The sequence below is a fragment of the Choloepus didactylus genome, chromosome 4 (assembly GCF_015220235.1).
Source record: "Choloepus didactylus isolate mChoDid1 chromosome 4, mChoDid1.pri, whole genome shotgun sequence".
NCBI classification, from domain to species: Eukaryota; Metazoa; Chordata; class Mammalia; order Pilosa; family Megalonychidae; genus Choloepus; species Choloepus didactylus.
Genome location: NC_051310.1, coordinates 132852075 through 132879597, shown reverse-complemented (window position 1 = coordinate 132879597; position 27523 = coordinate 132852075). Strand labels below are relative to the sequence as shown.

Genomic DNA, 27523 nt, shown 5'->3' with positions numbered 1-27523 from the left:
CTGTGGTAAAGCATGTATATATTGTGGAAAGTGACCAGTTGACTATTAGGAAGGCTCAGAGTATTACAATAAATCATATGGCTTCTTCATGCCTTAGTCGAGCCCTGCTGGCTCACCCACTATTTCCCTCAGTGTGTTTTCTGGGCCCCAGCCTATATTGCCGACACTTCCCACTCAGTAAATCTCTCCTGCACCTAAGCCCCAGGGTTCTCTCCATTCACTGTGTTCCAGTGGCCAAAAGGCTTGGGAAGATTGTTAAAAAATACATATAGATAGATAGATAGATAGATAGATAGATAGATAGATAGATAGATAGATAAAAACAAGCAAACAAACAAAAGTGCTATTTTCAAGTGATCCAGAAATAGGGAAGCCTAGTCAAAAACAAATGTAGGGGTTGAAGTTTATCATTGTTCTTCTAACCTCCTTCCTTCCTCCTTGGTCTCTCTGGGTCTCTCCTGGGTGCCTTATCCAGGTCTCCCTACTTCAGGCCTCCTTGAACACCACCCCACCCACCACATTCCCGCCCCCTCCCCACTTCTGCCCTGTCTCTCATTTTGACCAAGCCTTTGTAACTGGTTGGCTAATACACTTAACATAATTTGGATAAAGAAACAATGGGGATTTGCTCCACCCAGGTAAAATATTACATTTTTTAGACGGAACTTTGTTCCCTGAACCCAAAGGAGTTACTCTATTGGAAGTAAATTACAACTCAGTAAAAGATAGTCTGGGTTTTTTTTTTCCAGGTTGAGTATCATTCCTATGCCAACACTGTTCACTTCTAAGACAAGCTCAAATCAGGAGGTCATTGATTTACTCTGGTCATGGTAATCAGGCTTTTCAATATCCACTCTTTTTTTCCTTCAGAAACATTTTAGATACTCTCTAGGGAGTTAACCAGTCCTGTAGAGTCATGTACACAAAGGTACACAAACATACATAGAACTGCTTTGGTCCAAGAGAGAAGCAATTGTTCCACGACCTTCCTAACTTTCTTCCCACTCTACATTTATGACTGTTTCACAGTAATCATGCCCTCTTGGGCTAAAAACACAGAAAATCAAGTCAGACTTACACAAGGGGTAAGTACATAGCACCATACATGTACCTCATTTTACGTAGCAAATCTGTATGGCAACTGTACACCCACACATGTGAGCGTGCCCACACACACATATATATATATATATACCAGAAAGGAAGAGAGGAAATTAGAAGGGCAATGATAAACTTCACTCACTTCATTGTCTGCCTAGGCCTGCCTGTTCCTGGAAACCTTGTGTGTTAAATCTTTCTTTAGTTGCACTGTTGATTTGAAATCTGCTAAGACAAAGGATTCTTCTGTAAATTTTACTGTGTTCTCATTTGTAGAATTTGTGTACATTTAGCTTTTAATAAATTGGATTTTGTTAAGTCAAGATACTTCTATTGAAGACTATGTACAGAACACAGAGGACAACTGTTATTAATTAAGGTAACATAGGATCCCTAAAATTATTAGGAAGTGAGAATATTTTTATTAGAATAATTAATCTTTCAGTGTTCTCATACTTTCAAACTCATTTGGTCATGAAAACTAAATCCCTTATAATTTCTCAATGTAAAGCATATTTATTTCCTGTTGCAGGTGGGGCCTACTACCTTATTTCAAGAAGTTTAGGGCCTGAGTTTGGTGGCTCTATAGGCTTGATCTTTGCTTTTGCCAATGCAGTGGCTGTTGCTATGTATGTGGTGGGATTTGCTGAGACTGTGGTTGATCTTCTTAAGGTAATTAAAAGCTTTTCTTTCCTTCAGCCAAGCAGGATAATGCAAATCAGTTTGCTTCAGGGAGCTAAGGGATGCCATTATGCAAGATGAGAGGAAATGAATTTATTCTACAGAATGTAGAAGTTGGAAATAGTGGAAGGAGCCCTGGGCTTGGAATCAGAAGATCCAGATTTGAGTCCTGGCTCTCACATTCATCAGCTGAGAGACTTTGGACCAGTCCTTTTACCCATCTGAACCTTATTTCGCCAAATCTATAATATGGGAGGATATTAGAAGGACAATGAAAAACTTCACTCACTTCATTGTCTGCCTAGGCCTGCTTGTTCCTGGAAACTTTGTGTGTCATAAAAATGGGATGCAGATCAAGTGAAATAATGTATGAGAAATATTTTCTAAGCTATAAAGCACTAGATAAATATTGGGGATTATTATCAGCAGCAATAATACTGTTAATGCTGTTAATAGATTTCCAAAGAGAAAAAGTGTTCAAACGTTAGAACTCACTGAAGAAGACCATGACATTTCCTAGTTTAGATGTCCAGTTTAGGGTGGTGTGTGAGAGTAGGTTAATTAGCAGGCAGTTGAACTAACTTCCATTCCTCCTCTCATGTTAATGAGAGCATTCACTCAATTCAATCTGAAAACCAGATGAACAAATGGGTGTGTTGTATAGTTCATAAGGTATGTCATCTTCAAAAGATGCATTATCTGGTTTGCATCATCTATTCTTTAATTCAATAGCATTTATATTCCAATATTAACATTGGAAACCACTTATTTTTATTCCCCTAGATTTTTCCCTGACATACTAAAGGAACGCCATTCTTCTGAAACAAAACTTGATGTATGTTTGCAGACATACTTTTACTTAGTGCTACAATAGCTTCAAAAGCTGTAAATGGAATGAACCTGTAAAATTTCCAACTCCTAACCTTGACTACCAAAGACCTATTATCATAGGAAAAATATAATGCTATGTTCTTTATCTTTTCTTATACGTTCTTCTCTTTATAAGAACATTCTTCTCTTCTACGTTCTTATCTTTATAAGCACTTCATTTTTCTATTATCCCATACAGCCCAAGGCATTAGTACATGGCATTTCTTCCTGAAATTAAATGTTTCAATAAGGCATACATGCAAACAAGTATCTCAAACAATTTTTGTGATTTTTTCCTGCAGGAGAGCGATTCAATGATGGTGGATCCTACCAATGACATCCGGATAATAGGCTCTATTACAGTGGTGATTCTTTTAGGAATTTCTGTAGCTGGAATGGAATGGGAAGCAAAGGTGAAGTTTCAAAATGATTTTATCAGTAACTGCTGGTCAGGTCCTGAACAAATTACAGTGGGGAGAGAAAAATAGGAGGAACCCCATATTCAAAGAGAATTACTGTTATTACTTGCTATTGTAAGAGGAGCTCGTTAGTGCTAGTGAAACACCAAACCCTCAAAGCACAAGGTCTGCGAAGTCATAAGCCACAGCTGATGTGCCCCGCAAGCAAGCCTATGCTTCGTTCCTCTTTGCACTACCATCGCAGAGACACAGCCACCAAGGTGGCTGCCATCTTCATGCACAGACATTTAAGATGACAGCAACAGTACATTCTGGAAGCCGATGTCTCTCAGTCATACCCCCGGTGTCCCCTTTTAAGCTGGCTGTGGGTGCTAAAGTCCAAGAGAAATGGCAAATATGTTGGGAGAGGGTTAACTAAGGCAGAAATTATTTGTCATTCTCCCCTTGAAACCCAGTACTAGAGCAGTAAATTTGAGAACATCATAGGCCCTGGAACCAGAAAATATCTGGGTTTAACTAACACAGATAGTGAATTTCCAAATGATAGAGGCATGTGTTTCGCTGCCTCTGTAACCCTCTGCAGTGACTGGTGCAGTTGAACATATACATATGTGCCTAGAGATACAGTAATTAGACCACAAATGTTCTCCAGGAAGGGAGGGATGGCAATGCTTCCCACCTACATAAGGCAATAGGAAACATTTCTACATGGCATTTATGTGTGGATTATGCATTCACACATTAAGCAAAAATTGTTTACGTGCCTACCTTGTGCTAGATGTTCTGCTGAGCACTAGGGGTTTGGCTGTGACCAAAATGGACACATCCCCTGCCCTGGTTGAGCACATGGTCTAGTGGGGGATGAGTAATAAAAAGTAAGTAAAAATAAATGTAAAATGGTAAATTATGATTCGTGTTATGAAGGAAATAATCAGGGCACTAAGGTAGAAAATAATAGGGGAACCTACTTTAGCTCACTTGACTCCCTTAGGGTGGTGGTGTTGGTTGGTGACATTAGGTTGTGGTATTTAAACCTACAGATCTGCAGTCAGACTGCCTGAATTTCAATCTGGTTTGTATCAGTGTGGCCTTGAGTAAATTACTTAACATCTCTGTGCCTTAGTTTCCTTAGCTTTAATATGGGGATAATAATATTACCTAATTCACAGGCTTGTTGGTAGTATTATTTGCCTGAAAGAATACAGGTAAAGTTTTAAATCTGAACCTGTTATATTGTAAGCCCTTAGTGAATATTAGCTGCTATTATTTAGATTGAGCAGTCAAGAAAAGTTTCTCGGAGAAGGACTGAAAAGAAGAGAAGGAGATGGCTGGGCAAAGAGCAAGGGGTAGTATATTTAGACAGAGGGAACAAACAGCAAATGGAAATGCCAAACCAGTAAACATCTTGGCATGATGACAGAACTGAAGGAAGACCATTTGCACAGGTTGGCAGCCTGACTTCCAGGGCACATGAGAATTCTGTGGCTCACTCTGTGTCCTTGTACTCCTTCCTGCAGTTAGCACTTCCTGCAGTTAGGAACCCATGGGTGCTCTGCCTAGTAAAGAACTCAACTCTATCAGTGTTAAAATGTTTGGCCCCCATGCAAAGTTCTTGAAATATTACATTTGAGTGTCACATGCTCCCATTGAAAATGTAACATCTACTCCCAGGTAAATAAGACTTATTAAGGTGCTGTTTATAAGGATGCACTTATTACCTACTCTGAATGCCAGAATCTTAACTGGAAAACTCAGAGACTTTCACCAGTGGACATGTATAACTTTTGTAATATTTTTAAAATGTTAAACAAATCTAACATGGTCTCCTGTAATTTTGCCTTTCCAGGCTCAAGTGATCCTTCTGATCATTCTTCTGATTGCTATTGCAAATTTCTTCATTGGAACTGTCATTCCATCCAACAATGAGAAGAGGTCCCGAGGTTTCTTTAATTACCAAGGCAAGTGTGACAACTTACTTGCATTGCAATGCAATAAATGATTCTCCATGCCCTGCCCCCCATCACTCTATCACCATCCTCATCAACCCCACTCCAGCCGTTGGAATTCTAGTGTGGTCCAAAGAAGAGCCTGGAGTTGGATACAGGACACTCAAGGTTTAGTCTCAATCCTGCCACTTACTGGACAGGTCACCTAATGTGTTTGGGTCTCAGAACTTTCCTACTGAAGAGTGAGTGATAATAATACCTTCCTGAGGGGATTTTGAAAAGCAAATGAGATAAAGAATGTGAAAGCACTTTATAAACCTTAACATGCCTTTCAAATTGTTGTCACTGTCTACGAGTAGAACAGAAAGCATATGCAGAAAAGAGAACACAGCTCAAACAATTTGCTCAACCATTACAGAGCACTGAAGTCAAACATAATCATGTATTTTGCCTCCCTGCTAGACATTTTTGTACCTTGCTTTCCTACAGCATTAATTAGTTAAGCAACACCGTCAGGTTTTCAAGAGTAAAGGATTGTGGGACTTACTTAGTGTAGCATCCTCTGGTAACTTTGCTGAGCATGAAATTTGACTTCTCTCCCTCTCTTCTTCTACCCCAGCTATCCACTCTTTCCCATCTTTCCACTATACCATATTCAAGAATCCACTTGCTTAGTTTTTACATATTTCTCCTCATGATTTACTATGTCATCAATATGGGTTTTTTTCCTTTGCATATCATATCATCTCTTTCTTCCTTATTTTTTCTTTTAAAGGTTGTCTATTGTTTACTTTGCATGTTAACATCCTTTTCCTTTCCATTCTTTTCCCTTCTTTTGGCTCTCACTAAATTCTTCCTGATGTTTTAAATTTTCTTTCCTTATTTTTGCATCCCAGATTATTTTATTCACATTTTCTTTCCCTTTCCTTTATTCCTTTTCTTTACTCCTTTTCTTCTTCTATATTGTTTCCTTTCCTTTAAGTAATTTGGAGACAGCCCTCAGTTCTAATAATAACCTGCAGGTTAGTATTATTTTATGACCCAAACTCCTCACTATAATATTCTCCACACATGACAATTTGGTATAAAAACCTAAGATCTAATCTCTGGGGGTGAGAGGAGATTTAGGACATCAGTAGCAAAATTGCAAGATAGCCTTATCCACAAAATTCCCTGCAATTAAAAGGAAAGCAATGTACTGATGCTTTAATGTATTTATGTATACAAGAATGTGTTTGGCAGGGGGTGTGGGGGTGATATGTATGTGATGTATTTGTGAGTACGCCAGCATGGTCATAATAGAATTCTCTATCTCCCTGTCTTTTTTTTTTCCATCTTTTAAATGCAGAGAAATCAAGCAGCCTGGGTCTCCACTGCCACAAAGATAATTGATTTTTCATATTTGTGTCTTAAAGATCTAAAAACTTGTGATACGTATTTTGACTATTGTTAAATATTGATATAATGTCCATCAGGAGTACACCGATGTCTTCAAGTTCATGTCATTTAGAATCTAGGGATACATTTGCACTGAGGGCTATGGAAGCAGAGGGCAACTTTATCTCCTGTGTGATAATTTTCTTATTTGTATTGTAGCATCAATATTTGCAGAGAACTTTGGGCCAAGCTTCACAAAAGGTGAAGGCTTCTTCTCTGTCTTTGCCATCTTTTTCCCAGCAGCTACTGGGATTCTTGCTGGTGCCAACATCTCAGGAGATTTGGAGGTATGTTGTTTTCTCTGTTTTGTGGTCCTGGGCAGCAAATGGAGCTATAGGGAGTGTCCTTGATCATGGTTTTCTACTAATTTTAGAACTATAAGATTTATGCAAGGTCCTGTTAATTTAAAGGTTTTCTCTTTTAGTGCCAAGTTCAGATTCCATTCTCAAACATGCTTATTCAGTGATATGAGAAGAACAGTGTACATTGACAGTGCATCATATTTCTAACATGGAATACAGTTCAGTGAAAAACTACAAATACGATCCTTTCTCTTTCAAACACTTAATGAAACATAACATGACTATTCAGGAAGCAAAGATAGTAAGGCTTCAATAAATATTTACTGAGTGAATGAATAAAGCCATTTAGATTTGCTATATTAGGGACCATGATGCCATGGTGAATTTCTTGAGCAGAAATATGGCATAATATATATTATGTTGAGGCTCAGAAAAGTTAACTAAATTCTTCAAAAAAAATTCAGGTGGTATCACTGCCTAATGAAATTTAGTTATACATGTTAAACTTATGGTTTCTTAGATCTGGAAAAGTATCAGAAGTCACTGATTTAAATGTCTGCAAGTCATAAACACACATTTAAAATAGAGAACATTGTGTTTTCCATAGTCCGTAAAAGCCAAGTTTGTATTAGTTGTCTATCAGTCGGCTCAGCTCTGCCAACACTTATTGAATGCTCGCTTATACCAGCTACTGGTGAAGCCAAGAACTCAACCCTTCCCTTGAGGAGCTCCGGTCTAAAGGGAAGACAGACTTACTCATATATAAGTCATAAACAAGAATAGAATCATGTTCAAGGGAGAGGGGAAACATTGATTGTCTGTCTCCGAAGAAGTAAGGTGAGGCTTTCAGAGGAGAGGACATTCAACCCAGATTTCAAGGGATGAACAGGAGATCACCAATGGAACAATGAGGAGAGGGCATTTGGAAGGAAGGAGTGGGATGTAAAAAGGCAGAGAAAGATACTGCTGATGGGAATTATTCTATAGGGTGTGGGGTTTACAAGTAAAATCTTTTCATCAGTATATGAATAAACATGTTTGTTTTTCTATATGTCCTAGGCATTTTGGGAGTAAACAAAGAACTATAAGATATCACCCCTGTCTAAAAAGGCAAGACTTTCCCAAGATAAGTGCTAGCTTGATTTTGGGTGACTACATTAGTAAAGTAGTTTATTTATCTGTCAGTCAGTACTGAAAAATCTCTAATTTAGAGTTTACATGTAAACAAAGTGTAGAGGATGGTCTGGCATGATTTTCAGGGTACATGTGGTCATGGTAGCATTACAAAACTTTGCATTCTTTACATTTAAAAAGAATTGGGTGATTTTACAAGTAAGCTCAACTTATAGCACATATACTGCTTTATGCTTTTAAATAGAACCTAGAGATCCTTTAAAGTACAGACAATGGATTTTGAATGTTATCCCAAATCTAGTTAGAGACACTTAGGAGGTTAGATAAGGAAATAAAATGATTAGATATATGTTTTAACGAGAGCATGCTAGCAGCTTGTGAAGGATGGATTAGAGGGTAGAGGTAGATAGGTAGGGAGGGAGGAGGCAGAATGATCAATTAGAGAATATCACAATATTCCAGACAAGACATGACAAGGGCCTAAATTAAGGCCGTGGCAGGGAAAATGGATCAAAGGTTAGGGTAAAGAATTAAGAGAAGAAATGAGAAGGATTTTTTTTTGCCAGTGACCCACAGTGAGAAAACGGTACTCATCATGACCCAGTGCACACATACAAAAGTTTCAAGAACAATTCTTTGCTTTATTACAAGCAATGCTTTCTGACATTTTCACATCAGTTCTATTCTATTGTATTCCTTTAAAGCTGGTTGCTGCCCATAAAACTGATTTCATGGTGTAGTAGGTAAGGAAAAGGAGTCCAGCTATAACCATTGAAGTTGAAATGGCAGAGGGACATCAGAGTGGAGCTGTTCAGTGGGTAGCTAGATTCATGAGTCTGGAGCACTGGAAAGGGACTCTGGAAAGAGGCAGGATTGCAAACCATGGACATGGATGATCTCATCTAGGTATGTGCAAGATGAAGGGGAGAAGAAGACCAAGACATCACCCAGGGGATGCAGACATTCAAAGTATTAATAGTAGAAAAGGAGTCCATGAAGAAGAAAGAGTTGTCCAAGATGTAGGGGAAACCAAGAAGAAAGTGGGGTCATTAAAGTCAAGAGTGGAGGATGCTTTAAGAAGTATTAATTAACATGGTTAAAAGCCAAAATGACCAAGTATGTTAAGGACTAAGAAGTGACCATATGTTGAAAAATGACAAAGGTTCTTCAGTACCTCCAGATATTATTTCCCTCTGAGAGTGAAACTAGAAATAAATAAGGATTCTATTCAACTTCATACACATTTATTATTTATCCACAATAAGTATATGCAAGATGCTGACCTGTGCTCACAGCTTCAGAATCTTTCCCAAGATGGTGCTTCAGGCTGCCAGTGACAGTCAGCAAGAGTTGGTACAAGGGGATGCTGCAAGTTTCCCATCCTGAACCTTCTATTTTCTAATAACACTCTAATAGATGATCTGTAAATATGTGCCCAGAGAATATTTGGGAACTAACTAAATCCAGTGAAGAGAGTTAAGCTATAGTCTCATGGACAGAAGACTAGGTTGTGGTTAACATACCCAGAAAAAGCAGCAATCTAATAGATTTTTGTAAATGTCTTAAAAACATATAATATTTAATGAGGAAAGGTGAAGGAAGTTTAGATTTAGGGTTTCTGCTGGGGAATGGGAACTAAGATTTAGAGTGAAAACTAAGAATAAGGTTTGTCAGAGTCCTGAGCCCTGCCTAAGGGGAATGTAGAATGTAGACTAGACAATGTCAGCATATGGTTATACATTAGTATTTTAGCATTCAAATTTATTAGGGTCAAGTTAGGTTCTTATGTAAGTTCTACTTAACTAATTTTAGAGTTTGTAGAGTTTCAGTGTAAGACTGCCTTCCATCTTCATACTTCTTAACCTTATATATATATATATTTCCTTTCTTCCACTTGAATAAATTCTTCACATTTCAGTCAGGCCCAAAGAAATCCTTAATCAATAATACTAATTTTGAAACATAATATGAATTGGGGGATTGGGTGGAGCCCATCTAGTTCATCCACAATTGTTATCTTTCTTCCATGTGCTACTCAGTTGCACACACCTGCCACGTTCACTTTTGGAGACAATTGTTAGAAGGAGGACGCTGAGTAGGTATGTGTGAGAACAAACCCTGCCTGTAGATATTCCTAGAAGAGTGGGAAGGCGTTAACGATCACGGAGTGGCACTGGAGGGAGCTAGTTTACTCCCACGTGGAGGTGGGTTGCTTGGTTCAGTTTTCATTTCCAGCTGTCAGGGTGAGTCTATATTCACTATGCATTGACCTTTTTGGTGGACTTGATTGGCAGATTTAAGTTTAAAAAATACTAAAATTTTATTTGGATGCATTGAATGATTACTTATGTTGATGAGCCTCATGTCCTCTGGTGGAGGTGCTATTGCCTACGAGATTGTATTTCTCTCAGTTCAGTACTTACTGATTCTTACTACATGCCAGGCACTGTCCTGTATAAGCAATGAATACATTAAAATCTCTATTTAATAATCCCTGTGAAGTTGAACTGAATTTCCCTAAGTTGAACTGAATTATTTAAACAGTTATGCTCCTTGGGAATTGATTATGATATGATTTAGCCCCCAACATAGGATATAAAATGGAATGTTACATATGATGTGAGCTTGACTCAGTAAAGGTATTTGCATTTATAACATGCCCCTTTCTTTATGCCTGCTTATGGAAATTAAATATTTCCATTGCAGTCATTCCTGAACTAGATTCCAAATGGGGAATTTGAGGAATTAGAAAATTTAGTACATCATCCTTTTGCTTAGTCAAAAGTGATTTTTTTTTAAAGCAAGCCTAAGTTTAATAGAAAACAAATACACACCTGCAAATATTGTCAATGTGTCACTTACGTTTGTCCATTTTCCCCTAACACTTCAAGGTCCAATACATCTGCATAAAATTCATAGGCAATAAAGAGAAGAGGGAGGCCTTAGTGAGTGAAGTGACTCCTGTACTTTTCTATAGAACTCGCTGAACACCTTCTTCCTTGACAGTTAGAGACCTCTTCTGTTTAGCACAAAGTCTTACAGTCTTTAATCACTCGAAGGCTGTTCTGTTTGACATGATCTACAGCTTACTGCTTTGCCATTGCCTGAGCTTTTCTTTAGAATTCACCTCAGGAAGGGTAGCCTATAAATTTGAAAATACGGAAGAAACTCCACGTGATCTCTGTTTCTTATTTCACCCTCTCATCTCCTACCTTCCTTTTATTTTTGCAAAGGATCCCCAAGATGCCATCCCCAGAGGAACCATGCTAGCTATTTTCATCACCACTGTTGCCTACATAGGAGTTGCTATTTGTGTAGGTAAGTTGCATATCTCCGGTGTCAGAATGTCAGAATTACAAGGGGTCCAGTTGTTCTTCATATCCAGTGGACTTTCAATGGGACATAAGTAGGTTTTTCTTAAGGCAACAATTTAAATTCCCTTCTTAGGACCTTAATATTAATGGCTTGGATGTTCTAGGGATTTGGATCCAATTAAGCTGTAATGCAGGAGTCTCTGGGTTAGGAGGAAGTTAGAGCTAATTTGAGTATCATCCACCCAAACATACAAAAAAATCCCATATTCCTATTCCAAGTGACAATCCCACTGCTAAGGCAGCCACCGCTTCTAGCACCCACCTCCCTTGCCCTGGAAGGCAGGTCAGGAACAAAGCAAGAGACAAGAAGCCAAAAGAAAAAAAAGCCTCAGGAAAGTCTGAAAGATGTGGCATTGATGACTGTGTCTCATCCTTGCCCTGCTGCCCCTAATATGGAAATTTCACCGTCACCAATTGGCAGGGAATCAGAACAAGACCCAGCTGCTAGCAGTGTGGGCAGCCAGCGCCCACATTGCTCAGTGAGCAGAAAATTTGTGAATTCTCCTGCTGTTCGGGGGGTTGGCTTTGGTTCTACCTGCCACCTGCAGCCACACCTCCTCTGGGTTGGGGGCCACTTTATACTTATGCTGTAGCAGGAGAGGAAGAAATGTGGTTCCCCAACATTCAGAATGCGGACTCCTTTCTGTGCACAATAGGGATATAGCTCCAGAGTGGACCACTGAAGAGGCCAGGATGACCGTTTTACCAAAGGCACATCCAAATCATCCTCTGCTTACTGAAGGGAAATTAGGAAAGTGCACATATCTTGGGTTGATTTCTGGAGAGAAAAAGAAGCAGAAAAATTAACATTGGTTCTTCCTCTCACTGCTGCTTATCTGAGGAATTTGGATAAGGTTGTCAATGGTACTGTTGTGGCATTTCCCAATTTAGTTGCATGTAAAGAGATTTTGTTCCAATGCTTTAGGAAGCTGACACGTTTTTAAATGACATTAAAACCACCTAGAATTAATTTTCCCAGATTGTTTTCTTGCTCACACAAAGCGAAAAATGATGGAGTGGGCAAAGTTATAGACGTGATTTCAGACGTTTTTACAGTTTTCTCCACTGCTGGGTGGAAAATCTGCGTTTCTTCTTTCAGGTGAGGAGAAGGAGCAGTCGTGGGGGTCAATGGCATGTAATAACTGCAAATGTTGGCGCATGGCCTAGCTTAGGGGAATTGGGGGAGATCTACTATGCAGAAGCTAGAAAACATGACTCAGAAAAGTCAGTTCCACTTGAAACAATAGAAAGGAGTAAATGTGAAATGGATAGTTTTGCTTGGTAACAAAAATCCATAATTTCAAGAGTTTAAGCAGAGGCTGGCAGGCTACCTCTCAGGGCTAAGAAAGAAAGGATTCCTGTACTGATTATTTTAAATGGTTCTTTCAATTAGAAGATTCGATGACATTTAAGTCTTTCCCAGATTCAAAGAATGTCAACTCCATGCTTAAGAGTGAGGTTTGCCCTTAGTTTCTGTCACTGGGACCTATTTTAGAGTTATTAGCAAAGAATAAGAACCATCCCAGCTAGAGTTTGAAAAGCAAAGTAAGTTGTTTTACTGGTTAGTGTTTAGTTTGTAAAGTATTGATCCTTCAAGCAGTTCAGAGAAATTAATATACACTTCACACATATATTCATATTTCAATAAGCCTACCAGATATGTAATAGCAGAGATCACAGTTACAAAAATTCATATGGGAAGTCAGTGGTTAAAATTTATACCAGGAATCTTAAAAAATTCTCATAAATCCAGTTTTGGGAATCTATCCTAGGGGAATATTTTGAAACAAAGAAGAAAAATTTTATGCACAAAGAAATCTTAACATTTTATCCCAAACCGTTTTCCTTTATTATTTAAACCATTAAAATTATATAGAGAGTATAATCATCACTTTGTCTGAGAAGTTTTTCAAGGAATTTCAGTATTTGAAAAAGTGCTCAGTTCTCTGGATTACTGGAATTCCATAACCCTATCCCTTGGTTCCCTCACAGATGAGAAAAGAAACCCCTCCCTCTACGTGAAAATACCCAATCAGTGTCCCTAGGCCAGAAATACGAATTGAGTACATAGTATGCACAAGGCACTGCCATAGGCATTGTGAGAGATTCGAAAGAAAGAGAGAGTCCCAATCCTCATGTCTCTCACAGAGGCAGGCGAGGACTAGGACATGAACCTAGCTATTCAAGGCGGTACAATTACCAGCCTTTGTTAGGATCAGGAAATGTTACCAGGCTCAGAGGATGGAAACCTCCAGTCACTCTGTCCTAGCAAGATTTTACAATGAACGGGGGATAAAAAATGGACCAATTCATTCTTCAAGTAAACTAAGTAATTTTTAAAGAAGAAAACCCTCAGGAAGCAGAGCCATTATAAAGAAGTGACAAGCCATGGTTGTTTCCTCAGGAGCCTGTGTGGTCCGAGATGCCACTGGGAATGTGAATGACACCATCATCTCTGGAATCCACTGCAATGGTTCAGCAGCCTGTGGGCTGGGCTATGACTTTTCAAGATGTCGATATGAACCTTGTCATTATGGACTGATGAACAATTTTCAGGTTTGAGCTTTAAAAAAAGTGTTTACTGCTGTTGTTTCCATTTCTAGAACATGATGTATAATAAAACTTCTAACTCTGCAACTGATTGATTATTGATCAATCTGAATTCAGCAAAAAATAGTTTGTGTGGGAGAGAAGGAGTTCTTACAGGCATCAGGTGGTAGCAAATACTGCGGTTATATTTAGTATGGTGGGGAGAGGATAGGCAGTTGTATGAATTGCCAGGGAAATACCACCACCTGGCACTGTGTGCCTTCTGATCAATTGTGCAAGATGTCATGGTGAAGAGGAGAAACAGGTGAGCACTTGAAGTGCATTTCATGCATGGGCTTCAGCTTAGGAAAAGCCTCTGAGGTGGCACTGGTGTGCCTGGAAAACAAGGCCAGAAGGGAAATTATGAGTGGCAGTGGGGAAGGTAAAGGAAAGGGAAGGAACAAGGGAAGTTGAGAAAACTGTAGGACTTGAAACAAATTAATTTGTCTGGATGATTGGTGAACAGAGGGAGAAGCAAATTTCTCACATAGACTTCATTCATCTATTTTAATAATCAACAAAGAAAAATTAACTCAGCTGAAGTCATTATTCCAAAATATGACTTAAATTGATAGAATCTCATCATGTCTCAGATCTAAAATTATGTTTAATGAGTACAGAAATCACAAAGGGTTGAAAAGCTTCTGTGTGTAGGAAGAAGAAGAAAGGCTAAATCCTTTTTTAAAAAACTGATAAACAGCTAAGGCCCTCCCCAAATCTTATTAAAACCCCACTTTCTGCTGGATAGAATTTCCTGTCATCAAAAACAAACAAGTGACCACAAGAAATGGAACGAGAAAATGTCAATATCCCTGAAATTATTTCTATTCTTTTTATCATCTTCTGGACATAGCGTCATGAGCATTTGTTTGTTTGTTTTTTTAATAAGCAACAAATTTTCCATTTTGTTCTTTCCATCTTGAAAAATCACAAATCTTAAGAACTTGAGAATAAAGTAGGAAAAAAAAATCTGGTGAGAAGCAATTAGCTTAAAAAGCAGATTCCATATCAGAGGAAGTGGGAGGAGAAGCATTTGCATAAAAATTTGGCTAATTTTTTTCCTGTCTGTTGGATGAGTCTCATCACTTCAAACTCTCTTCCTCAAGGTCATGAGCATGGTGTCAGGGTTTGGCCCCCTCATCACTGCTGGAATCTTTTCTGCAACACTCTCCTCAGCCCTGGCTTCCCTTGTCAGCGCACCCAAAGTGTTCCAGGTAATGCAGACACTAGAGCATGTGCTTCTCTTCACTGCTTTTTCCACTGAATGTGGATCAGGCTGAAATATTCATTCTCGTTGGCAATCATTTTCCATCATTTTCTGAGATGGTTTAATGTTTGTATCTGGCTCAAGTGCTATGTCTGCCACATATTCAAGATCGATTCGAATAAATATAAAGAATGACAAACTGCAGTGTTAACTTGTGCCTCATATTGTGTATCACTTAATCTTTCCCCAAATCTTCTTGTTTGAATCACCTAGGAAAATGACTGTGCATAGATATAAATGACGGATTTCTCCTCTTCTTTCCCATTAGGCTCTGTGCAAGGACAACATTTACAAGGCCCTGCAGTTCTTTGCAAAGGGACATGGGAAAAACAATGAACCCCTGAGAGGATATTTTCTCACTTATCTTATTGCCATGGCATTCATCCTTATTGGTTTGTAGTTTTCTTGTCTTCACTGAAAGCCAAAGAATTCTGATTACTCATAAGGGCTTTCCTTTTAGCTTGAGAAATTACCCTTTTTATGTTTAATATCCCACCTGGGAATATCAGAGCCTGTCTAAGAAGGAAATGAAAAATCCTTGTGTGTAGTGGACCTTTGAGAAACTTGAGGTAGACTTTGGACTTGAATCTATCCTTTGAATCTGTGTATTGGAAATCCATCCAACCAAATGCAACTGAATCCTTACTCCAACCTGCACGATACTGCCTCATATAGAGTCTCCCCCAGCTATCACCTGTCTGTACATCTCCTGGCCCGGTAGCTAACAGAATTTAAGTGTCTATGTTAGCATTTCTCAAAATATGTTCCATTAACCATCTATATCAGAGTCAGCAGGGGGCATTTATTAAAGTGCAGATTTTTCAGGCCCCACCCCGGAGTTACTGACTCAGAATCTCAAGGGATAAGGAGTCTGTGTTTTTATAAGCTCTTCAAGAGATTCATAGAATACACAAATGTTTGAGAACTACTTACCTAGACTATAATCTTCACTCCCTCTTCCAAAGCAACAGAAACAGGGACATAATCTTGGAAAGGCGCATTCATCGGTTTTAGCCTGCACACTCCTCACTCCTCCCAAAGGCACCACCTTTTCCGATGAGCATATCAGAGAGAAAGAAGAGAGAGGCAAGGACAATGGTAACTACTCATGGGGGGTAGTGCCTTCTACAGCACTGTGGAGCCAAATGCCAAGAGCTCCTCATCAGTGTGTAAGCTCAGGCCCATGGAGAAGGAAGTGCCTGCAATGCAGGAATCTTCATCAACATTCTGTGATGTTGAAGAGGGGGCATATTACAATGTCGGTTGGTTTTTTTTTAATTTGAAAAAAAGGTGGTTATGTACAGAGATGTCTCCACTATGTAATTTAACCTTTAAGACCACAAATCATTGCCCTATGCTGCATTTTCGTGATCAAGTTGTCATCTAAACTTTTTTTTGTATAAATTAAAAGAATATCCTTAAAATAACTCCTTCAGGACACACAATTGAAGGCAACTCTTTTTGCCTCCTCCCTGTTGGCGCCCTTGTTCTAGAAACCCATCCAACTGCCATGGGTATTTGCATTGCTGAGAGTTAATGTATGTCTGACCTTCATAAGAGTGGCAATGTCTCTATATTATTTCTTATATCACACAGTAAACAGTCCAGCTGGGATTACATCATGCTGGATCTTTAGCCATCAAGGTAGAAGTATTTTTGGCGATCCTTGATAGGTAGCACTCTCTATAGATGTGGGAAAGTGTAAATGACTAACAAGAATCCCAGAAGTCAGAGAGTGCATTGGGTATATGAAAAGGGATTCCAAATGCAAGTTTCTGGTGCATTGTTGTTTATTTAACTAATCTGTCACCCTGCAGAGCCATTTGATTATATAGAGAGCAGATAAAGAACATAGGATCTGATGCGTCCAGAATAGCAAGAAGTGAATTTATCATTTGCTCAGTTCCCAAATGCTCTACCCACTCCCACCCAAATTTTCTGTAGGTAGGGTCTTGCTTGTCAATTTTCTGGTTGGTAGTTTTTTTCTTCTTCTTCTTACTTTATGGAAACTCTGGCTAAGAATATCTTTTAAAATGAATGCAGCCCCAAAGAAAAATCACTAACTTCTTAAACTTTGACAGATGCTAGCTATGTTTTCAATTTCCAAATAAAGTCAAGCTTCCAGGCTATAACAGCTGTTCAGCCCCTGGTCTCATCACTCATACGTACATGCTCAATTTTGCTTCTTTTACAGCGGAACTGAACACCATTGCTCCCATCATTTCCAACTTTTTCTTGGCCTCATATGCACTTATTAATTTCTCCTGCTTCCATGCCTCTTATGCCAAATCTCCAGGTAAGTTGACTATTCAAAACTAAAATAAACAGTTAGTTTTTCTCAATAAAAGGAATGTCAGTGAAAAGTCCTAAATCTGTGTTTATATCCTAGTGGGCAGCATAATCCACTTTATTTTGGCAAGTTGGAGGATGATTTCTGAAATAGAAAAAGAATCATTTGAGCAATGGCCTTTTTGACCAACCGTAAAGTCAATTTTCTCCTGTGGCAATAAATTATTCATTGCGAAAGAAACCACATTTATTTCAGCAGTAGAAATACACCACTATTTATTTCCAGGGTGAAAGTGACCACAGAAGTGGAATAAATGTATATATTTGAAACTTCCTCACTATCAATTTGTTTCCTGCCCATGGTGCAGAAGAGAAGGATGAGTAGTTCCCATAATTACGTGCTGAGTGCAGTAAATGCAGATTTGTGTTGGGCCTGTCATGCAGATGCCAGTGATCTCAGAACACTCCTTGGACTGTGGTTTAAAGTGGTTCCAAATTTCAATCAGAGAACCTTTCCCTGTCTAGTCACCCCTCACCTCTCCTTCACTTTCATTAGCCAATAGACTTTCTTCAGCCTTTCCACCAGAATAGCGACATACCATTACTGACCTTCAGGAAGTTCTTCACCATGATAACTTTTATCTAGGCTAGGGACACATTTACACCCTCTTAGGGGCTGCCACCATCTCGAGCCTCTTTTGAAAACCTGCTGCCAATAAGACAACATATAGATGTAAAGGGAACTTTTATCCATCAAGGGCCACTGGGCTACAGAAAATAATTGAGGACTGCTTTAGTGCAGTTAGTCTTTTCCTAGAGATGTTTTTGTTTTTGTTTCTGTTTTGGTTTGTTCTTTTAAACAGAAAGTTCCATTCAGAGAATAAAACAAATATTAGAAATGTGTGCCTCCATGCTATATTCAGCTAGTTTTGAAAAACAAGATGAAATAATAAAGTTGGGAAAGGGAAAGAGTAAAAAGTGGGGAGGGAAAGGGAGAGAGAGAAAGGGAAAGAGAGGAAAAATAGCAAAGCACATCAAGGGAGACCATGGAGATATAAACCCAGAGAAAGTCTCTCTCTTTCACATGAATACACAGGCACACACATACACACACACACACACACACACACACACACACACACACACACACACAGAGAAATAGAGAGAAAGCCAGACTTGGAAAAAAATAAGTGTATGTCCAGTGATGTTCTTGGAGTGCTAGTTCCATCTTGTGGCCATTTAGGAAATTTCTCTCGAAGCTCTGTTGTGTTTTGGCAACTCCAAATACAAATTGTGTCTCACCCAGAGACCAAATGTGCCCTTCAAATCAGAGCTTTCCCATCCTGATCATACTGTCTCCCAGTCTTTCATTGCACCACTTGTCAAAGACACTATTCTTATACAGACTTGTCAAAAATCAATTGGCTATACATGTAAAGATCTATTATTGAACTCTCAATTCAATTCCATTTGTCAATGTATTTATTCTTATGCTAGTACCATGCTTTTTGACCACTGTAGCTTTGTAATATGCTTTAAAGTCAGGAAGTGTGAACCCTCCAACTTCCTTCTTCTTTGATATGTTTTTGGCTATTTGGGGCCCCTTACCTTCCAAATAAATTTGATAATTGACTTTTCTATTTCTGCAAATTTGGCTGTTGGAATTATGATTGGGATTGCATTGAATCTGTAAATTGATTTGGGTGGAATCAACATCTTAACAATATTTAGTCTTCCAATCTATGAACACAGATTGTTCTTCCATTTATTTAGTTTTTCTTTGATTTCTTTTAGCGATGCTTTGTAGTTTTCTGTATACAAGTCCTTTGCAACTTTGGTTAAATTTATTCCTAGATATTTGATTCTTTTTATTGCTATTGTAAATGGAATTTTTTCCTCAGATTGCTCATTACTAGTGCATAGAAACATTACTGATTTTTGCATGTTGATTTTGTATGCCGTCACTTTGCTGAACTTGTTTATTAGCTCTAGTGGCTTTGTTATAGATTTTGGGGGGCTTCCTAAGTATAGAATCATGTCATCTGCAAATAGTGAATGTTTCACTTCTTCCTTTCCAATTTGGATGGCTTTTCTTTCTTTTTCTTTGCCTAACTGCTCTGGCCAGAACTTCCAAAAAAATGTTGAATAACAGTGGTGACTATGGGCATCCTTGTCTTGTTCCAGATCTTAGAGGGAAAGCTTTCAGTCTTTCACCACTGAGTATGATGTTAGCTGTGGGTTTTTCATATATGCCCTTTATCATGTTGAGGAGGTTTCCTTCTATTCCTATGTTTCAAAGTGTTTTCTTCAAGAAAGGATGCTGGATTTTGTCAAATGCTTTCTTTGCATCAGTTGAGATGATTGTGTGGTTTTCCCCCTTTATTTTGTTAATGTGTTCTACTGCATTAATTGATTTTCTTGTGTTGAACCACCCTTGCATACCTGAGAGAAAACCCACTTGATCATGGTGTAAAATTCTTTTAATGTGCTGTTGGATTCTATTGGCAAGCATTTTGCTGAGGATTTTTGCATCCATATTCATAACAGAAATTGATCTTTAATTTTCTTTTTTTGTAGTATCTTCATCTGGTTTTAGTATTAGGATGATGTTGGCTTAATAGAAGTTAGGTAGTGTTCCCTCCTCTTCAATTTTTTGGAAGTGTTTGGAAGAGTTCGAACAGAATTGGTATTAATTCTTCTTGGAATGTTTGATAGAATTCACCTGTGAAGCCGTCTTGTCCTAAGCTTTTCTTTTTTGAGGGAGGTCTTTGATGACTGATTCAATCTCTTAATTGGTCTGTTGAGGTCATCTATTTCTTCTAGAGTCAGTCTGGTTATCAAATCTTCCTGTTTCTTATTACGGCTTCTGGTTATCTTGATGAGTTTACTCTGAAGGTCAGTTTTTCTCTCTTATCCAGGGTTTTATTGTTGACTGGCTTTGTGTTAAGTCTCTTCTCTGTTGCTTAATCTGCTTTATTCTATATGTTTGCAATAGCCTGTGGTTAACCAATCAAATTTTTTTCAGCCCTTTTTCATCTGATTCTTGCCCTGAATATGTGATACAATTTTTAAGGTTGTACTTTTTGTGCAATTGTTTCATCTTCAGAAGAAAGCTTCCTTTCTTCTCTTCCTTCTCCAGGAATCTTGATCTGTTCTGTTTGTTTTTGTTTTGCCTCTATGTTTTTTTTATACTTCTTTCATTGTCTCTAGCTGCTTTTGCCTGGAGGGCAAACACTGGGAGGAGAGTCACCCCAAAGTAGACTTCCCAAGTCAGTATTTCCCAGCCTAAACAGGGTCAGGGACCCACAAAGAGGGTGCAGACTGGCTCCAAAGTCCTGAGGAAGGGACCAGGAAGGGTGCCAAAAGCCTCTTTAATGGCTCTCCAAATCTATGCTTTCCTGGCCTGTCCAGCAAATGCAGCCCTTCAGCTAAACTTCCCCAGACCCCTGAGTAAGCACTGCCTCTTTAAATCTCTACTGCCTCCGCAGTTGGGTTGAAACAATGGCTGCTGCCACCTTTGTCCAGAGTGGGCACTAGCTCAGAGTGGGACTCAGCAATCTGAATTTGGTAATCAAAAGCTGTGATCTGTGATCTGCCATTGAGAACCCTATTCTTGGAGAAGACCATTTTTATGTCCCTTTCTGTCTCCAGTGAGCTAGCCAGGGACTGTACCCCAAGGTGGCCCACAGCAAGAATGGGGGATGGGTGCTGGCAGCTGCCTTGGTGAGAAAGCAAGTCACTGTTCTTTACTGCAGTCTTTCAGCCTTTTCCTCCTGCTCTTCCTTGGATGCTATACAGTGTTCTTCTGGCCTTCAGAGCCCCAGAACAGTTGTTCCAGAAGTTCCTGCCTGTTTAATAGCTGTTTCGGTGGAAGAGCTGAGTCATGGAGCTGGAAGTCCTCGATGGATTGACTTTTGACAAATGTTCTGCCTTCTCCATGGGAACAATAAGTCTGTGGTCTTAATTCTTCTCTTTTTAGGACCACCACTGAGTCCCTCCTCCCCACCTGCCAGGCCCCACTCTCACCATCTCTCCTGCCTTCTTTCAGCTCCCGATGCCATAGAAATCAGATGCTCGTGGTAGTTCAGGTTGACAATCATGTGGCATGCAGGAAGTATAGAGGGGTCATGAGTGGCACATTTTCCAGATGCCTAAAATTTTCTATGTTTTACAGCATCCTTACTTAGCATAATTTCCCCTTCATAGACCACAGGCCCAGTTTCCAGGATAACAGATTAGGAACTTGACCTAAAAGCTCTGATTCTTTATGCCAGTAAAAGACATGTTGCTTGCATCCTGATGATACACACTGGTATGATAGTGGTTGCGTGGAAGTTTTTCCTGTGTACATAATTTTTTTTTTTTTTTACGTTCAGGATGGAGACCTGCATATAAAATTTACAACATGTGGGTGTCCCTCTTTGGAGCTGTTTTGTGCTGTGCAGTCATGTTTGTCATCAACTGGTGGGCAGCTGTCATCACCTATGTCATTGAGTTCTTCCTCTATATCTATGTAACTTATAAGAAGCCAGGTGAGATGAGGACTGTAGAGTATGGTGTTTTCAAAGGACTTTCTAACTACCCATTCATTCAACAAGCATTTATTGATAGTTTCTATGTGCCTTGGTGTGTCATGTGTGCTGCACATATTCATGATATATGATATGATATATGATATGATAGTAACTAATCTCATTGAGCACCTATTATATGCCATACACTTATTTAATCCTCACAATAACATGGTAAATCAAATATTATTAGTCTCATTTTACAAATGAAGAAACTGGGGTTCAAAGAGTTGACCCCATGCCAAGGTGACATCTGGGTAAAATATCAAATCATATGATGAAGTTGATATTTTAACCAGAATGTGTATGAAAACAAACCCCAAAAACTTTCCATTATATCATCTTCTGCCTTTAATGTTCTAATGAATATAGTCCCTGTTCTTAAGAGATCACAGACCCTCACAGAAACAATTAATTACAATACAATGCAGTAAGTACCAGGAGAGTGTCATGAACAAAATGCAGAGAAAATGGAGGGAGTGGTCACCTCTGATTAGTCTGTCCAAGAAAAACTTTCCTTGTCTTGGATTGTGTCCTGAGGGCCAAGTACACAATAAGCACTTAATAAATATTTGCCCAATGAATAAATAAGTTACATTAAAAAGTAAAAGATGACTAGGAGTTAATCGGATAGAGCCAGGTAAGGATATTCTTGGCAAAAGGAAAAGCATGAGTGATGTAAAGGAAGCAAGCGAGTGCACGGCTTACCTGGGAAGCTTCAAGGCTGTGAGCCCAGAGGGAGTTCTCAGCGCAGGGGCAGAAGGGGCTTGAGCCAAGCCTGGAAGAGCAGACTGGGGTCCAATAGTTAAGAAACTGAAATACCATGCTAAAGAATCTGGACATTTTTAGCAACAAGAAGCTGCCATAGGTTATTCAGTTGGATCTGACCTTTGGATGTCAATTTTGGAACCAGTGAGAAAGATGGATTGAAGCAGGGAGGGATGAGAATCACAGAGTGTAAGACTGAGAGATACAGTCTCAGGAGCGAACAGACTCAGAGTCGTCCTCATGCATACCCTTACCTTTCCTTTACTAGGCCCAGTGTTGGTTTTATTTTTCTTTATTACTTTATATATTTTTAATATCAAGTATAATTTACATACAGTGAAATTCAGTCTTTTTAGATATACAGGGTATACATTTTGGCAGAGCTATACAGTACGGTAACCACCTCCATAATCAAGATTTAAACATTTCCATTATCCTCTAAAGTTCCCTCATACCCCTTTTGTAGCCAATCTCTTCCTCCCACCTCCAGACCCTGGCAACAACTTTTCTGATTTCTGTACAAATCTGTTCTGGTTTGCTAATGCTGCCAAAATGTAAAATACCAGAAATGGATTGGCTTTTATAAAGGGGGTTTATTTGGTTACAAAGTTATAGTCCTAAGGCCATAAAAGTGTCCAAACAAAGGCATCAACAGTAGGGCACTTTCACTGAAGAACGCCGATGGTGTCTGGAAAACCTGTCAGCTGGGAAGGCACAGGCAATGGCTGTCGTCTGCTCCAGGGATCTGGTTTCAAAATGGCTTTCTCCCAGGACATTTCTCCCAAGCAAACTCTGGAGTAGCAAAAGTCTGCTTTCAATGGCCATCTTCAAAATGTTTCTCTTGGTTGCAGCACTGAGCTCCTTCTGTTTGAGCTCTTATAGGGCTCAGTAAACTAATTAAGACCCATCTGAATGAATGAGGCCACACCTCCATGGAAATAACTGTGGGATTACCCACAATTGGGTGGGTCACATCTCCATGGAAACAACCTAATCCAAAGATTCCAACCTAATCAACACTAATAGGTCTGCCCCCACAAGATTGCATTGAAGAACATGGCATTTGGGGGGTCATAATACATCCAAACCAGCACACTATAGCTTTGCTTTTTCCAGAATATCATATATGAAATCAAACAATATGTTACCTTTGTATATGCCTTCTTTCACATAGTGTAACACTTTAGGGATTCATCCATGTTAATTCATCCATTTGTGAATAGTTTGTTCTCTTTTATTGCTGAGTAGTATTCCATTGTATGAATATATCACAAATTTTTAAAAGTGCATTCATGGATGATGGACATTTGGGTTGCTTCTAGTTTTGGATGATTATATATAAAGCTGCTATAAACATTTACAGACAGGGCTTTCTGTGGACATTTGTTTTCATTTCTCTTGGGCAAATATATAGGAGTAGGATAGGATTTCTGATTTTGTAGTAAGTGTAAATACAACTTTATAAACAACTGTCAAGCTGTTTTCCAAAGTGGCAGTCCTATTTTAATTCCTACCAGCAATGAATGAGAATCCTAGTTGCTCTGCATTCTTGGCAGCCTTTGGTATTGTAAGTTGTTTGTTTTAATGAAATTCTAGTAGATGTTCAGTGCTATATCATTGTGATTTTAATTTGGATTATCCTAATGACTAATGATGTTGAGCATCTTATTTGCCATTTATATATCTCCTTTCCTGAAATGTCTGTTTAAATATTTTTTGTAAGAATAAAGTTTATTATTATAAGGTTTTTATAAGAATAAAATGACCCAAGGAATGCTACGCATACAGTCAAGATGTAATCAATATTAATCTTCTTTATCTCAGATAATTATCCCTAGGCATTTCCTTGACTCCAAGAGCAAGGCTGGGGAGAATTTTGTTATGCTCACCTCCATTATTATAAAGGTTAGGTCCTAAAAGAACAAACTGAAATACATGTGAAAGAAACTTGACCCTTTTCAGGGACATCCAGAGCTATCTTCATTCAGCTTCACTATTAAAACTGTAAAGATTACTGCCCACTGACCGTGTACCTAGAATACCTCCTTTCTTTTCAACTTAAGAATTTGTGGAGACCTCTTGAATTGGTTGAAGACCACTTTCCCATCTGTCTGCCTGCAATGGGATCCTCACCCAGCCTGTCCCACCAAGAAAGGTTTCTAGGGCTACAGCTTTATGTTCTGTTCCTGAACTGGAGAGAAGTTTCACTTCTAGGGATTCACATAATATTCGTAGAAGGGCATGATGCTCTTCCTAGGAAATACTACAGTATATTTTCTCTAATTTGGGCACTCATCCACCACTAACATAGCCAAGGAAAATCACAGAAGAAAATGGCTTATAAAAATTATTTGCAGTGTCCAGAGGAAAGGTCAGTGCTTTTTATGCCAATTTTCTTCTTCATCCACAGATGTGAACTGGGGCTCCTCCACACAGGCACTTTCCTACGTGAGCGCTTTAGATAATGCTCTGGAATTAACAGCAGTGGAAGATCATGTGAAAAATTTCAGGTAAAGCTGGCTTCTCAGGCAGTTGCTGAGGTAGCATTAGAGGTAGCTTTCCTTTATGTGAGACAAATGCACCACGGATATATTCTAAAAGTAAGCAGTCACACAAATCTGTCACATTTTAACTGTCTTCTCCTGTAACTGAGTGCTGCTTCTCTTCTACACTGAGTTATGCCCACTCCCAACAATAACCCCTCGTAATGCCAGGTGTCACCTCCCAGGCAAGGAGATAGACAGGTAGGTAAGTGATGTGATTTCAGAGAGATCTTCCCAAATCCTCAATTGGAGTTGTCTCCATTAAGCTTAAGGCTTGGTGGCTTCAGAATTTTCTTAGAAGTAACACTTGAAACTCTTCATTATTATTCCATTCTTATAATGAATGGAACCTCAAGAGACAAGCTTGAAAAGAGGATGAAGGAAAATACTGCTTGGAGAGGGGCAGGTTGAGTTGGGGATTTGGGATAGGTAGTTCCTTGAGGAAAAATGACAAGGAAGACCCAAGACCACGTTTTCCCTACTGCACACTTTTGACGTCACGAACAAAACTAAGAACACAAAGATGGCAAGCTTAACAGGCAGATGACTCAAGAATTCTGATGGGAAACCTAAGAAATAATTAGGGAGGCAGTTGTCCTATTTTGCCAAGCATTCTGTACTTGCCGTTCATATCTAACGTTGTTCTGGGCTCAGCAGCTTCTCTCAATGGCCAATTCTCACACCTTGTTTTCTCCATTTCCAGGCCGCAGTGCATTGTCTTAACAGGGGGACCCATGACAAGACCTGCTTTGTTGGACATAACTCAGGCCTTTACCAAGAACAGTGGACTTTGTATCTGCTGTGAAGTCTTTGTGGTAAGAGCCACTTCATCCAAGGAAGTTGCTTTTTTTTCTCCCTGCTCACCTTGTGTTGTTTTTGGTGAGGAGAGCAGGTACATGCAGTGATAGGAGAATAGCAAGGCAGTTTGGACAAGAGCCTTTTCCTTGAGTCACAGAGCAAGGACTTCCAAGAGCCTGTGATCCTGAATTTAAAAGAGAGGTTGAAATGTGTTTCTTATTTCATAGACCAAGAAAAGTGATAAATATTCCAAATGATGGCCTTCAAGTCAAGAAAGAGACAACTGGCTTAGAAATAAAATGAAGGCATTTGGGGTGATAACTGTCCACAGATATATAAAGGGATGGAATGAGCAAGATAGAGAACTACTATATGGATTATCTGATGAAGAGAGAACCAGACGTGATGGCCTTAAATTGATGGCACGTAGAATTTAGATTAAATATTTAGATATACCCAATGACACTGCAGATGTCCAGAGAACTAAACCGAATTTTCCATCCCTGATCTCTGTTCAGGGAGTAGGTGGTGAACTAATAAGAATTTATTGGTAGCTTTTCTTGGAGGTATTCAAAATAGGTGCTGAAAATTTAACCGTAATTATTGGCCAATTTGTAAAGTGTAAAGAAATTATTTAAAATATTATAGAATAATATAGACCTCCTAACCAGCCTACTTCTACTTCTTTTCAATGTTTTCCTGTAACTCTCTCCCTCTCTCTCTTGCCCTCTTAATCTTTCTATTTCTCTCTCACACACACATCTACCCCACTCAAAATTTCCAGCTAATTCAATATATTATTACAGTACATACCTATTCTTCAGAACATTTTCCTAGTTTCTCTTATTTGATCCTTATAACTTCCTAGTAAGGAAGGAGAGGAAAAAAAAGCCCTGTTCTCATTTTACTGATTGGGAAAGTGAGCTTCAAGAAAATTAAATTCTTGCACAGGGTCACCAGGATTTCAATCCACGCTGCATGATTGTGCACTGTGCCTTATGCCTCATGAAGAAAGCCTTAGCAGACCCCTGTCCTTGGGCTGTTAGAATCAGGTACCACTACCTAAACATCAAATGCCCACCAAGGAATCGGGCTTTTAGGAAGTTATGTGAACCTGGGTTAGTCAGCTGTGGCATAAAGCAGGGTGTTAGTTTTCCACATCATTGTGACTGGCACTAAGTGCCTTTTCACATTTGGCAATATTCTAAATGCTATATGGCACAAGTCGGTTGTCTTTTCTTTCCTCTCAGTACTTAATATGATAGTAACATAAACAATAAAACTCAATGCAATTATCCAGTAAGGGGTGGAGGGAATTCCACTGACAGGTTAACTAATGACCAGCAGTGACTCCAGAAGATTTTTAGCCATCTTATCAAGCACATTTCTCTCATATTATCAACTTTGGTGCCCTCTGGATTAGTGAATTTCATTTTG

The 27523-nt window shown here is 39.0% G+C and overlaps 1 protein-coding gene across 9 annotated transcripts in view; it reads left to right on the top strand.

The window, feature by feature from the left end:
- SLC12A1 (solute carrier family 12 member 1) overlaps positions 1-27523 on the top strand; it is an 83658-nt gene that overhangs the window by 17537 nt on the left and 38598 nt on the right. For 8 of the 9 annotated variants that reach the window (XM_037834048.1, XM_037834055.1, XM_037834054.1 and 5 more), the window contains 12 exons: positions 1631-1770; positions 2952-3062; positions 4915-5026; positions 6611-6738; positions 11121-11205; positions 13666-13817; positions 14957-15064; positions 15386-15509; positions 17312-17413; positions 21783-21938; positions 25156-25255; positions 25992-26103. In XM_037834048.1, coding sequence (XP_037689976.1) covers positions 1631-1770; positions 2952-3062; positions 4915-5026; positions 6611-6738; positions 11121-11205; positions 13666-13817; positions 14957-15064; positions 15386-15509; positions 17312-17413; positions 21783-21938; positions 25156-25255; positions 25992-26103 — 1430 coding nt within the window. The remainder of the gene's footprint in view (positions 1-1630; positions 1771-2951; positions 3063-4914; positions 5027-6610; positions 6739-11120; positions 11206-13665; positions 13818-14956; positions 15065-15385; positions 15510-17311; positions 17414-21782; positions 21939-25155; positions 25256-25991; positions 26104-27523) is intronic. The other variant, XM_037834052.1, reaches the window with a different exon arrangement.